At 38.3% G+C, this 14,794-nt stretch overlaps 2 protein-coding genes and 1 long non-coding RNA gene across 4 annotated transcripts; 2 read left to right on the top strand and 1 right to left on the bottom strand.

Annotated features, from left to right (window-relative positions):
* The first annotated feature begins 369 nt into the window (after positions 1-369).
* LOC133711844 (uncharacterized mitochondrial protein AtMg00810-like) lies at positions 370-1,563 on the top strand. Its single transcript, XM_062137930.1, has one exon. The coding sequence runs from the start codon at positions 370-372 to the stop codon at positions 1,561-1,563; it is 1,194 nt and encodes a 397-aa protein (XP_061993914.1).
* Positions 1,564-5,519: 3,956 nt separating this feature from the next.
* On the bottom strand, positions 5,520-8,326 carry LOC133712874 (uncharacterized). Of its 2 annotated transcripts, none has more exons than XR_009847640.1 (4): positions 7,605-8,326; positions 7,361-7,406; positions 6,988-7,259; positions 5,520-6,593 (listed from the first exon to the last, which is right to left on the bottom strand). It is a non-coding gene; the product is annotated as an uncharacterized LOC133712874 (long non-coding RNA). The 2 variants fall into 2 exon arrangements; XR_009847641.1 differs by having other exon boundaries at positions 7,182-7,259.
* Positions 8,327-8,645: 319 nt separating this feature from the next.
* LOC133709951 (deacetoxyvindoline 4-hydroxylase-like) lies at positions 8,646-13,691 on the top strand. Its single transcript, XM_062135913.1, has 4 exons — positions 8,646-9,447; positions 9,850-10,171; positions 10,804-11,006; positions 13,427-13,691. The coding sequence occupies exons 1-4, from the start codon at positions 8,936-8,938 to the stop codon at positions 13,476-13,478; spliced, it is 1,089 nt and encodes a 362-aa protein (XP_061991897.1). The 5' UTR covers positions 8,646-8,935; the 3' UTR covers positions 13,479-13,691.
* The last annotated feature ends 1,103 nt before the right edge of the window (positions 13,692-14,794 follow it).

Here is a 14,794-nt window from a genome sequence, read left to right as displayed (position 1 = left end):
GGAATCAAATCTTGATTCTAATCCCACAACTTCCGCTGATATCAATCCCACAAATCACTCGGATTCAAATATTCCACCATCTCATTTTCCAAATACGTTACCACCAGACTTATCTGTATCCCAAGATGCAAGTGGGTTTACAAGATCAAACACAACCCAGATGGCACAGTAGAGAGGTATAAAGCTCGTTTGGTTGCAAAAGGTTATAGTCAAGTTGCAGGGATTGATTACCGCGAGACTTTTGCTCCGGTGGCCAAACTAACAACAGTTCGAGTGTTACTCAGCCTTGCAGCTCTTCAAGGTTGGCATCTTCATCAACTAGATGTCAACAATGCTTTCCTTAACGGTGACCTCTATGAAGATGTGTACATGAAGTTGCCTCCTGGTTTCAGACGAAAGAGGGAGAATAGAGTTTGCAAGTTACACAAATCATTGTATGGCCTCAAGCAAGCATCGAGGCAATGGTTTTTGAAACTTTCTGGTGTTCTCAAGGCTGCCGGATTCAATCAGTCTTGGTCTGATTACTCACTCTTCGTCCGACACACTCAAGGTAGATTCACAGCCTTGCTAGTCTATGTTGATGATGTTATACTGGCAGGAAACAACTTACAAGACATCATGGAGACAAAGCACTTCCTTGCAAGTCATTTCAAGCTCAAAGATATGGGTCAGTTAAGGTACTTCCTTGGAATAGAGGTGGCAAGGTCCAAGCAAGGCATTGTTTTATGCCAACAAAAGTATGCATTAGAGGTCCTTGAAGATGCAGGCTTCCTAGGCGCTAAACCATCTGGATTCCCAATTGATCAGAACTTGGTGCTAACGCAAGGTGAAGGAGTCGTTTTAAAGGATGCCTCTCAGTATCGCAGATTAGTTGGAAGGCTCATATACCTCACAATCACGAGACCAAACCTCGTGTATGCTATACATATCCTAAGTCAATTTATGGATAACCCTAGACAACCTCATCTAGATGCAGCTTACAAGGTGTTGAGATATGTTAAGCAGACACCAGGACAAGGAATACTTTTGCCTTCCACTGGACAATTGGAGATCAAGGTGTATTGTGATGCAGACTGGGTACGTTGCAAGGACACAAGAAGATCAACTACTGGGTACTGTATTTTCTTAGGCAACGCACCCATCTCATGGAAAACAAAAAAGCAAGGAACAGTGTCTCGTTCTAGTGCAGAACCGAAGTACAGATCTATGGCAACAACATGCTGTGAGATTACGTGGCTTCGAAGTTTATTAAGAGATTTGAATGTTAAACATGCACATGCAGTTAAATTGTTCTATGATAATCAGGCTGCCATTCATATAGCATCAAATCCCGTCTTCCACGAACGCACAAAGCATATTGAGATAGATTGCCATGTTGTGCGGGAAAAAGTACAGAGGGGGCTAGTCAAAACCATGCATATTCGAACAAAGGAACAACCAGCTGACTTGTTCACCAAGCTGCTGGGTTCAAAGCAATTTTCAGCACTATTGAGCAAGTTGGGTGTAATTAACATACAGTACTCCAACTTGAGGGGGAGTATTGAGGAAAGGAATCTCATATGATCTGGAGTCTTCGTTATTGGGATCTTCTGTATCATCACAAGTTAATTAAAAGATTTGTATTACTATAGTTAGTCCTATAATTATGGATAGAATTAGCATCTTTGTTGTATAAAACATTGTGAACCATTCTGAATGAATTGAAGTTATTACATATTATTCACACTATCAAATCTCTTTAGAAATAAAAAAACATTTCATAGTTAGATCGAGAGAGAGACCCAGGGGGGACCGAGTTCTGAACAAGACTAGAAAACTGACATCTCCTAATGCTATAGCTGATATGATCATTGATGGTCTGATTGAAATCTTTAGACAAATAGAGTCAACGAAAATAGATAATGAAGTAGAGAAGAGATAAGGGAGAGTAGAAAGTGGGAAGACATGGAAGGACGATTGGAACAGGAAAACGAGGCGTCCTTCGATTTTTTTTTTTTTTCGGCTCGATCTGTTACCGGATGAAGAGAGAAAACAACTGTGTTTATACTGGAGAAACTAATTTTTAAATATTTAATGGGGAAATTACTAGGCACTCCCTGTACTTTTAGGGCGTCGACAGTTCAGTCTCTACTATCCTAATTTCAACAAGTTACTCCTTAGACATTCAAATCTCACACAATGTGGTCCAAAATGACTATTTTGCCCCTCACTTCCTCTTTTTTTCTTTTTTTTTTTCTCTCCTCTCTCTCTCTCCCCCCCCCCCCCTGTATGACCAGATTTATCTGCATTGAATTTCCACAACAGAAAGATATGCAAAGCTACACAGTACAGTTTTCCTTGAAAGGGAAATGAAGATAGCTGGGTAGCTCGCATAAGATTGAGAACATATATAAGCAAGCAAGACTAAAAAGATTAACTTAGGTTTGATCAGCGGACACCAACCATGAAAACTATGGGAACTGAAATAATAGGCAAAACATTTGCAAGGTTATGAACATCTTACTGCAGACCAATACAGATGAGCATAATGTATTCAGTATCATACAATAAACTGACATATAGCCAAACTGAGACTTCAATTCTTCACCAATCACTCAATAGATTCAAAATCAAAGACAAATCAATCATGAATTGATCAAAACCATAAGAATTCTTTTTCAAGGAAAGAACCGAAAAACACATCTCCCAACCCTGTTCCCCAATTCTCCTCGATACATTTCAGAGATAAAAGCATTTTCATTTCTCTTCAGATTGCAGCTTTATAACTAAAACGCAGATGCAAACAAAAAAAGCCTATAGACAATGAACTGAATTGAACCTATTTGATCCAATCCACAAAGTGTTTGAAACACCAACAGGTCTAGCACTTCTCCCATCTATACATAACCCAATTTTCAGTCCAAGATTTTGCTTTACTTGTTCAAAGAACCCAACTTTGTCTTCCTCAATACTAAACCAAATTAACCCAGAAAAATGAAAACAGTATGAATTACAGTAGCAAACTGGGTTTACCTTGTAGAGCTGTTCAGTGATGGCAGAGGCGACGACTCTAGTGTAGAAAGCGGCGACGTAGATAGTGAGAAAGAGACAGAGACCAGAAAGGCCAGAGAGGCCGCTGGCGTCAAAGAACACGGCGGACCCTGGGCTATGTGAAACTATCGCTGCTTCCCGCCGTCGATTCTCTCTCCAAACTTAACAATTTGACGAACAGAGACCGAATATCTGGCGGCGATGACGAGGTGGAGGTAATGGTGCCGGTGCGCCGGCCAGAGATCGTCGGAGGACGCAGTTCTGATCGGACCTAGTCCCTTTTTCCTCTCTCGGGCTGAAAGAGCTCGAGGCTGCTGGAATGAGAGAGAGAGAGAGAGAGAGAGGAGAGGAAAAAAAGAGGAAGTGAGGGGTAAATTAGTCATTTTGGACCACATTGTGTGAGATTTGCATGTCTGAAGAGTAATTTGTTGAAATTAAGATAGTAGGGACTGAACTGTCGACGCCCTAAAACACTACTAGAATTTTTGCCTTAGACATCTGCCAGAAACCGATGTTAAAAAAAAAACCATCCAATGTCTTAGTGGGTGATGTTAAAGATCACGAACAACCAGACATCGGTCAAAAACCGATGTCCAGTTCAAAAATAGATATCGAATAAGCTTATGGAACCGATGTAAAACCGTTATTATGATGACATATTAGTGTGTTTAGATATTGTTAAACCTTCATATTTTGACATTTAATGCTTAATGAAGTATAGGTCCAATAGCAGAAGTATTCAGTTTAACATCGTTACTCAAATTTGAAACGATGTTTTATATAGTGTCAGACATCGGATTCTTTTCATTTTGCCTGCGGTTTGTGAGGTTCACGCATATTTTCCATATATCCCACTATTTAAGATTCAATATACATTCCTTAGTATTGTATGAACGATGTGCAATATTATAATAAACATCGTTTCCTTTGATTAAGTGATGTCCATTTTACTATATTACATCAGGTTTTAGGTTAACAACGATGTCCATATTAATAGTAGACATCGTTTCCCAAATTGTAAATCGATGTCCATTTTGATTCTAGACATCGTTTCCCAAATTGTAGATCGCAAATTGTAAATCGATGTCCATATTGATGCTATACATCATTTTCCAAATTGTAAATCGATGTCCATATTGATGCTATACATCGTTTTCCAAATTGTAAATCGATGTCCATATTAATGTTATACATCGTTTTCCAAATTGTAAATCGATGTCCATATTGATACTAGACATCGTTCCTTGTAGTTTACATCGACGTCCATTAATTTTTTTAACATCGCTTCTTGAATATGGGGCATTGCATTAATCCAAGCAATCTGATCATACACAATATGGGGCATTGCATTAATTCAAGCTTTATACATTTGTTGTACAAATATTTACATAACAGTGATTTGCAAGCACTGACCTTATTGAAAGAGTATAATAGTATACCTAGTTTATGGTCTATAATGATTTCAAGCACTAATTTCATTGTAGTTTGCCTTGCCATCTGAGCGAAAGAAACCAAAGAAGCTTACATGGAAAATTGGATATTGGTATCCAAAAGCACCGAGGTCCTCTAACCTTCCTTAATTCAAAGCTAGGTGGGAATACATGTGTAGTACAAAATCCACCAACTATACATTCTGCCACTTCTTCGCAACCTTTTGCATGTTGATTAGTTTCCTCTTACTTGGGACAACTTCCAGTCTCAGTTGGCCCAGCTTGCCTTGCCATCTCCATCAAGCACATACAGTACGTTGTAGAAAACATGTAGCAGTCCTACAACTCATGTTCTGAAAAAAAAAAAAAAAATAGGAATCAAGCACATAAAAACTTAATAATGTTTACTGAGCAACAGTCATACCAAGAAAAACAGAACGAAAATCAGGGTTTTCTTCACTACTTCCATGTTTCAAGTGAACTGGAATCGCCCACAAATTTTCAGTACAAAAAATTACTTCTGTAGTAGGAAAAAAGCCAAATGTTTTTTTCACAGCTAGGTTGAACCCAATAAACGAAAATCTAATGCTAAATTAAAAAATCTAATGCCATAACTTTTTGAAGATTAAATCTAAGAACTCACCGGTGGATCCCCTCCTTTTAGTCTCACAACAGTAGCTCCAGCTTCAGCAAAACTCAGTAGCAGTTTGTAATACCCTTAGATAGGCCTTGTGTGTCCAGAAAGTCTGCAATTGAGAAGGCTGTTTTATGATAATTATATCCAGTTCAGACCAGGATGATAGAGGTTCTCACACAAATGGTCTGATGGGCAGCTGGAAACTGTAAGATGTAAGATGTAAGCACAGAAGCAATTGCAGTGCATCACAGATGCAAAAAGTACTTGCTAGCACATCTTGGGTGCCCACGTAAAAGTATTCAAGACACAATGCAACAATCCTTGAGCAATATTATAAACAAATAACAGCAATATATAGCCTAACCAAATTCAAAACAATCAAAAGAATCATATAAATTCCCAAACAATTCGTAAGGCGCTAAATGACAACTTGTATATAGCAAATATGTAGTTTTCTTCCAGAATTACAAGAGATCACTTATAACTGTAAACGAAATACACATCACAACTGTGAAGCATCAAATTCACCTGGAAATATAGTATTAGTAGCAATAGCACTTGACAAGTTCAAGAGAAACCACTACAAGAAAAAGTAGTAATTTACCTGATAAGATACTTGCAGCAGAGACTGATCAGTCCTTCCCTGGCTTCGTTAACGGGATGTGTGTGTGTATATAATTACATACACAAATGCACAAAGAAAAGAATACATTTGTACAAATAAATGAATACAAATGAGGAATAAAAAAATATGTAATCTCCTCAAAATCAAGTATGGAGGCGAATTTAACTCCTTCTGAATCTGTTATTTCTGCACAACTTCTCTATAATAATATTAGTAGCCCGAAGCAACCAATTTACCTAACTTTCCAGTAAGCAAATCGAAATGATTAGAACAGAATAATTAAAGAAGTATGGGATGCAGGAGCAGTAACATGTAACGTAGGAAGTTCATACAATAAACATGGACAGAACCTCAAACCCCTGGATAAAAGAACTGAACTGAACTTGTACCCTTTCAACTCATCAGGTAATGACTAAATCACAGTACACGGAGAAGTTCTCAAACTGTAACATGTTTGTATTTGGGCTTGTGCCTTATAAACTTTTCAGAAAAAATTTACCCATATCTCAGCACAAATTTTATTCTTAATAAGCCCAAGAAAATCAGAAAACCAGTTAAAAGATCAACCCAATTTGTACCTTACCAAAAACAAGTAAAACTGTCAAAAGTATTATGTTATAATGTAATTGCAATGAAAACTATAAGTTAACTTCAACTAATTGTGCTCACAAAATGTTCCCTGTCTACCTCTACAGAGCATCCAAAGACTAGTCCATGCATTAGAAACCAAAACAAAAGAACATGTAACAACAATCTGACACCTAAGAAGAAGCTCTTCGGAGGATTTGAGTTGGACTGAGTTCTATTTGTTTTTAATTCACCCTTTCGTTTAATCCGGGTTCGGGGTGTTACACAGTTCATGTATCTCCTCCTGAAATGTGAACAAAAGGATCCAATTACTTAACGGTTCCACAATATCCCAACTCATTAACCTCAACAATCATTATCACAAAATGAAATGTTTTAACTAGAACTCCAATGCGATTCACAAGACTTTACAATCATTACCACAAACCCAAATGCCCCATTCACCCAGTTACACAAAGATTAAAAATTTGCAGTTAGGGAACGCACCCAATTAGAAATCAAAGCAAAATTTGAAAGACACATTCACAAACCAAAAGCTGCGTTGGGTTTGTGTCTTTCAACTCAGAAGCTGCCTACACCACCACATTCACAAACCCAATTCAAACTTCTTTGGCAATCTTGGTTTCAAAAAAAGACACAAACTTTAATACAAACAAAGAAAACCCAGATGGAATTACCTCATTTACATACGGCCAGATCTTCGTCAAGTGAGAAATATTGAGCCAACTGTGACCTGGCCTTGGAGTGGCCCGACGAAGCCGACGACGAGCGCGAGCCCATTCAAAAAAAGTATTCAAATAAAATGATAGCTAACTATTCAAAGAAAAAGCGATAACTCACCACACATATTGACACAAATAGAAGCATGTACCTTTGGGTGAAGCTTCACAGCACTAGAGAGACATGGACGCATTGTCCAATTACCAGATTCATCAACCAAGCAAACACACTGCATTACACCAATTACCAACTAACTTTCAGCACCTAGCAATAATAATCTACAATCTCAGTAACCCAATGTTATAAACAAAAACCGAAAGCAAAGCGAACCTGAGCTGTGGATCCCTTCTTCATCCTCAACCTCTTCAATTGCGACCTATATGTCACAAAAAGCTAAAGTTTGAACCTTTTTTCACAAAGTTTGAATTTTTTTTAACAAAGTTTGAATCTTTTGGCAAAACCCACTAAGAGTGAGTAGCAACTAAGCAAGCCATGAAATCCAAATTGACACACCAACAGTGAAGGGAAGGTTTCAGACGAAGAGATCCAGGTCGGTTAAGAAACAGAGCAGTACCTCGACGAAGAGATCCAGAGGCTTCATGGACGGAGTTCTTAGGGTCCCAGCTTACGTTTGAGAGGATTTGACGGTGGCGGCCTTGGCGGCAACGGACTCTTCAACTTATCCGCCGGCGAAGGCTTTGAATCCAAGGCCGTATAGTTAGATCTGAAGGCGGAGGCGCTTTTCTCCTTGGAGGCTGCATAGACTTCATCTTTGTCAATTCCAGAGAGAGACTGAGAGGGTTTTAGAGAGAGAAAGTGTGTGTGTGTGTGAGACAAAGAGAGAGAGAGAGAGCTTGGCAGCAGAGGCATGGCGCCGGAGAGATAGTAACGGGAATGAGCGGAGGAGAGGGAGGTAGTGGTGGCCGTGAAAAGAGAGCGGGAGAGGTAGGAGGAGAGGGCTAGGGTTTCAGGGAAGAGCTAGAGAGATGGCCGGGTCGCCAGTTTTGTTAGAGATGGTGAGTGAGGATGAAAATGGGCTGCTAGAGAGAGTGGGAAAAATGACTAAGTGTGTGTGGGGAACAAAAATTTTGGTCCGCGCGTGCCGAAATTTTAAACTTAGTCGTTTCCGCGTTTTTTTAACTTTTAAAATTAAATTGTAGACATCGGTCAACAGTAAAAATCGATGTCAGTAATATGCATAGAAATCGGTATTTGAGGAATCGATGTTAATGATATTTTTTTACATCGCGTGAATTCCTCACCGATGTAATTGTCGTGATGTCTAAGGCCAAAATTCTAGTAGTGAAAGGTATAGGGAGTGACCAGTAATTTCTCTATATTTAATTGACAAATGCTGAGGTGGTTAAATGACGATTTTTTAATATTTAATCAATAAACAAGAATAAAAGTCAAGGATAATCAAGCAAGAGTAGCTAAGAAGAGGATCTGAATTCCCTTAAAAATTAAAATATCCAAATGTTTGAAAGAAATTAAAATACGAGTATTCGTTGTGGATATTAATGTGTTTTCCACTCCAATTTGGATTTGATTTCTAAAATCTAAAGATGTTGAAGGATACTATGTCAGTACGTTGAAGTATTCAAAATGTTAGATTTGAATAGTGGTCGAGTGGGGCGGTCGTCGTCTTTTGGGACATTTGTTAAACAAAAGAAAGATCCATTCATTTGTACTTGTAGGTGTCCAACTCAGATTACACTCATATGCACTGAACCCACTTGGATTTGCATGTCCCCAGGTCTAAACTCTAAAGAGAAGATGAGCAGGACTCCGATTTCTGAACTTGGCAGTCAGTCTGAGTTTGAGTGACTTGAGTCGATCATCTACCATTCTACCAGATTTCTTTGACCAAAAAAAAAAAAAAAGAATCAACCAGATTTCATAAATATGGTCACCGGGAAATCAAGCGACCCAGAGCGTCTGCAGCAGCTGAAGGCCTTCGACGACTCCAAAGCTGGTGTCAAAGGCATCGTCGATGCCGGAATCACCAAACTCCCACCAATTTTCGTCCGTCCAAAGAAAGATCCCTCCGTCATCGGCGATCGTACGGTTTCAGGTCATTTCGGTATCCCTGTAGTGGATCTGGCTGAATATAACGGAAGGCGTGCTGAGGTGATCGACCAAGTCCGGAGGGCAGCAGAGAGCTTTGGGTTCTTCCAGGTGGTGAACCATGGGATGCCCGAGAGAGTGATGGAGGAGATGATGGAGGCGGCGCGTGTGTTTCACGAGCTGCCGAGGGAGGAGAAGGCGGAGTACTATGGTAGGGAGATGGGGATGAAGGTCAAGTATTTCTCTGGCAGTACCATGTATAAGTTGATGTTTGCTGATTGGAAGGACACTTTGCAGTGTAACATAAGTGACGAGCTGTTTGATCCTCAAGAAATTCCTGTCGTTTGCAGGTATGTTCATGTATAAGTTGAGGATTATGCTGTTTTGGTCATGATTCTGGAAAATCTATATGTTAATGGTGTGATCACATTCTCGCCATCTTTTACTACGTTTACATTTAAATGACGAATTATATATTAATCTTGTGAACTCATAAGTCATAACCCATGATTGATTTGTGATTTGTCTAAGATCGCATCATTTACATATGTGTGACAACCAACAAGAAATAAATTTAATCAAGCATGATATCTTATATCTATCATTTCCATATATTATTAGTCACAATCACTACTTTATTTAATTAAGCATGAGATCCTATATCTATCATTTTTGTAAATTTTTGTGCCGGCCGGAATGGCGACGTATAAATTTTAGACTAATTAATGTGATTTCCTTTAATTAATCTCCAGAGATATAACTATGGAGTACTCTAAGCACATTCACAAGTTAGGTGTCACCTTATTTGAATTTCTATCTGAGGCGCTTAGGATCAAACCTGATCACCTCAAAAACTTGGATAGCACAATGGGGCATATGGTTCTTAGTCATTACTATCCACCATGCCCCGAGCCTGAAGTGACTATTGGCACTGTCGAACACTCAGATCCTGATTTTATGACCATCCTACTTCAAGACCAAATCGGTGGACTTCAGGTTTTGTACCAAAATCAGTGGATTGATGTTCCTCCTGTACCTAGAGCTCTAGTGGTGAATATCGGAGATTTCTTGCAGGCAAGTTTTCTGTATCATATATATTCACAAAGGTTGTTTGCTATTGTTTCACCACATGTTGGAGTTATATGCGGATAATTAAATTGCATCTTATACACAACTTGTTCTTTTCTCATAACATAGGAGTTGTACGTTGTCATTCCAAAGATATACCGGGTATACATACGTTGTCATTTTGGAAAATTTGGATATAGATAGAGAGCATACAAAAAGTCTAAAACCCTATTATAAGTCATCAGTTAATAACATACAACATTTTTTTTCATGTGGAGTTTTCAATCTATTGGCATATTACTAATAGTCTAATATACATAAGTACATTATCATTTCCCCTGGTTGTTACTGGGCCATATACTTTTTTGACATTAACTAGGAAATGTTTTGAGGATGGTGAAATAAAAAGTAATAAGCAGGCCACCAGTACTCAAATAGATTGAACAATCTCCCTTTTAAGTTGTCTTCTTTGTTATTTTAAACACTATACATGAATTAGTTTGAGACTTTTTAAAAGGGTCAGTTCTGTTGTATTTTTGAACTATCGCAATGAATTTAACTGTCAATTGTCGATTTATATTTTCCTAACAATCATATTCATTAGTGTTATTATCTGATCAATGGGGGTGTTGATGCAGCTGATCTCAAACAATAAGTTCATAAGCGTTAATCACAGAGTATTGGCAAAAAATGAAGGTCCAAGAATTTCCGTGGCATGTTTTTTTAGACCTTCACTAGAAAACTCCTCAAGATTATATGGACCAATCAAAGAATTAACATCAGAAGAAAAACCTTCAGTTTATCAGGAAACAACAGTGAAGGATTATGTTATGTGCCACTAGGGGTCATCATGGGCCGGGCTAGGGCCGGCCCTACCCTAAATTTTAGGGCTTAGGGTCGGGCCGGGCCGGGCCTAGTCAAAGTCAACAAAATTTAGGGCCGGGTAGGGTCGGGCCGGGGCTTAAATATGCTAACCCTTACCCGCCCGAAAAGCCCGATCTGTTAGGGCCGAAAGGGCCGGATCGGGCCGGCCCTCAAATCGGGCCGAAATGGGCCAAAAAGGGCCTTATTTTGTTTAACAAAAAAAAAAAACATTATTTTTTTCTTCTCAAAATATGGCTTAATGGTATGTATTGGTGATAAAAGACTCATTGTTTTTTATTGAACATATTTTATATTCATATAATACTTGTAACTTATAACATTTATTAATATTACTTAAGGTGGTTATATTCAATTAACTATCTATATAAATCTCCCAATATTAATTGTTGTGTAACAAAGAAAATAGAAAATAAAGAAAACAAAACTTATGAAATCAATTACAAAGAAAGAGATAAATTGCATATTATAGAAAAAAGAGAAACGTAATTAAAAAAATAGAAAAAAAAAATTATGGCTTATTCGGGCGGGCCAAAAATTTCGAAATGGAAATTGATCAATCTGACAATGCTCATGGAGGGTAACAAGCCTAATAAACTAGTTATACTACATTACAAGGCATATAAGGATTATGTGCGATCCAAAAATTTTGAAATGAAAATCGACCAATCTGAAAATTCTCATATGTTTATACAACATTGATAGGTATTGTGTAAAGAAATTAGGCCGATCTGCCGTGAATAAGGCGTCCAACGTAGCGGTCAACGCTTTGCACAAGCAAACTTCCCTAAGGAGAGCGGCACCATGCACGGACAAACGTTGCGGAATTTTGACATCCGTAAGTAGACCCCCTACCCATGAGAGTGTGGGAGCTGAAAGATCGAAAAAAGTGAATTGCCAAGGACCGGTTAAGAGCATATTTGTTTTATGTTCTATTTAGGGTATTGAGTTGACCGGGTAGATCGAGGTCCAACCGAAGGCGGAAATTGCTGAAATTTCTACCACTAACATATATTCATATGAAAACAACATCCAGCGGTTCATTTTAAAAAATTCCATTTCGTCCCCCATTTTCCTCATGGAGGGTAACAAGCCTAATAAGTTAGTTATACTACATTACAAGACATATAAGGATTATGTGCGATCCAAAAATTTTGAAATGAAAATCGACCAATCTGAAAATTCTCATATGTTTATACAACATTGATAGGTATTGTGTAAAGAAATTAGGCCGATCTGCCGTGAATAAGGCGTCCAACGTAGCGGTCAACGCTTTGCACAAGCAAACTTCCCTAAGGGGAGCGGCACCATGCGCGAACAAACGTTGCGGAATTTTGACATCCGTAAGTAGACCCCCTACCCATGAGAGTATGGGAGCTGAAAGATCGAAAAAAGTGAATTTCCAAGGACCGGTTAAGAGCATATTTGTTTTATGTTCTATTTAGGGTATGAGTTGACCGGGTAGATCGAGGTCCAACCGAAGGCGGAAATTGCTGAAATTTCTACCACTAACATATATTCATATGAAAACAACATCCAGCGGTTCATTTTAAAAAATTCCATTTCGTCCCCCATTTTCCTCATGGAGGGTAACCTCAATCATTTAAATGCAATGTATAAGTTATACAACTTTAGGAGGCAAATTGGTATAGACCAACATATTTGTAATTAAATTTGAAATTTTTATCTTATATCTACGCACATCCATTGATGAAATATTTAAAAATGTGATGTAAAAAAATTAGCACGTTTTGCGGTTGTCACGCCATCGGTCAACCAAAAAAACATACAAGTGAATATGGTAGACCAATCCGATCGGGTTCGAAACTATGGTGAAATTGACTAAATTTTTAACCACACGCATAATTTATTGTAATAATCACATCCAACGGTTGATTTTCTCATTTTCTTTGAATTGATAGATGTTGCTCTTTGGAGTGTATGATATATAAATATAGATTTATAAAAAAATTAGTGTCCATTCTCTTTGGAGTGTATGATATAAAAATTAGATTTACATAAAATAATTGGGTTCAAATGTTCAATCTAATACCCATTCTCTAAAATAACATATTTCTTATTTTTTTTTATGTAAATATGTAATATAGAAAAATAATAAAAATAATATATAAATTTTAGGGTAGGGTCGGGTAGGGCTTTTAGGGCCGGGCCGGGCTTGGCCCTAACGGGCTCAAACGGGCCGGGCCGTAGGGTAGGGCCGGGCTTCATTTGCATGACCCTTACCCTACCCTATTTGAGAAAGGGTAGGGCCGGCCCGCCCTAATGTAAGGGCCGGGTAGGGCTTCGGCCCTACGGGCCGGGCGGGCTTAGGGCGGGTTTAGGGCCTAAGGGCTAAATGATGAGGCCTATGTGCCACTACAAGAGTTGGGAACTAAATGGGGTCTCCGGGCTAGAAGACTTGAAGCTATAGAAATAACTGATGAAGTTTATCCTTGAAATTGTATGCTTTACTGATAGTTTATGCAATAATTGATCAATCACATACTTATTGATAGTTAAATTTAATATACTTTTTGGTTTTAGCACTATCATTTGACCTTAATGATCTTATGAGTTTTTTATTTATGGGCGTCAATGAGTACCGCATACTGTTAATGGATAATGCATAAATTTATTATTAGTGTCTTTAGAGCATTTTTAGCAGACTCTCTAGCTATTTTGGAGGGCATGTTTATTTTATTTTTTTGTCATTTTAGCAGCTACACAAAACTCCTATAGTTTACTCAATAGATGGAGGATATTGTGTATAATGGTCTATATCTATCCAAGAATTGATGCAACTTGTTTTTCTAACTTTAATTCTCTTTGATTGTTAAAATTTGAGACAATAAAAACATAAAGTTCCTATATTATTTCTGGGAACCTCTTCCATGCTCGGAGCTTGTCATGCTCCAGTTTTTTGGGTCTGACCACGTGACTATCGTGTGACTATTTATTGAAATGAAATGCAGATGGGAAAGGCTCAGCCTGTTCCCGGTTTTTATTTCTGGATTGAATTTAACCAAGCCGGGGTGAATTAAGTTTTACCTAGTTTAGTTTTATCTGGTTACTTGGATCGAGCTGTGTAGCTTGGAATCCCTGGATCTGGTCACCATCCCAACCCATTCTCTCTGTTTCTTCAAAAAAAAAAATTTGTTTTTTTTCAGTTTGAAATCAAGAGTTTAGCTGAGATTTGATCGACTGAATCATTCAGATCTTACATATCCACAAGAAATTAGATTCCAATACTTGGCCGGCAAATCGAATATGAACAAGCACAATTAGAGAACTGGAGACGAAATTGGGTGCAATTTATATCCTAACCAGGAATTTACTAATTTTTTTCCTTTATTATTATCTGGTTGTGGAGTTGGTTGTGAATTGTGGGGAGTATGTAGGCTTCAGGAATTGAGGATGGTTTGGAGTATTGAGAAGTGTTAGAATGTCTTAACATATTTTAGGTAGTCCATTTTTAGGAGTGACTCTGTCAAATATTCAGTAAAGTTTCTCTTAAGGTAGACCCTGTAGGCTCACTTCAGATTTTTGGGTGAAATTCGGGACGAGTCCTATCATCAATACAGAGATCAATGGTTCTTGCCTAGTTGGGTGTGCTCCCCAACCTAGGTTCGAACCCCGAAGCTGTCAAAGTGGCCAGGCATTGTGCTGCAATGCACAGTTGGAGCATTTCACATGTGCCGAAGGGGTTTATCTTGGGCCTAAGAAGTCTTTGGATTCCTCTTGACAAAG

The sequence above is a fragment of the Rosa rugosa genome, chromosome 5, assembly GCF_958449725.1.
Source record: "Rosa rugosa chromosome 5, drRosRugo1.1, whole genome shotgun sequence".
In the NCBI taxonomy this organism is placed as follows: Eukaryota; Viridiplantae; Streptophyta; class Magnoliopsida; order Rosales; family Rosaceae; genus Rosa; species Rosa rugosa.
This window is presented reverse-complemented; position numbering and strand designations above follow the sequence as displayed.

Coding starts and splice junctions, on each gene's coding strand:
- LOC133711844 (XM_062137930.1), top strand. CDS start 370: ATGAAGTTGCCTCCTGGTTTCAGACGAAAGAGGGAGAATAGAGTTTGC.
- LOC133709951 (XM_062135913.1), top strand. CDS start 8,936: ATGGTCACCGGGAAATCAAGCGACCCAGAGCGTCTGCAGCAGCTGAAG. Junction 9,448..9,849: donor GAAATTCCTGTCGTTTGCAG/GTATGTTCATGT, acceptor ATTAATCTCCAG/AGATATAACTATGGAGTACT. Junction 10,172..10,803: donor ATATCGGAGATTTCTTGCAG/GCAAGTTTTCTG, acceptor GTGTTGATGCAG/CTGATCTCAAACAATAAGTT.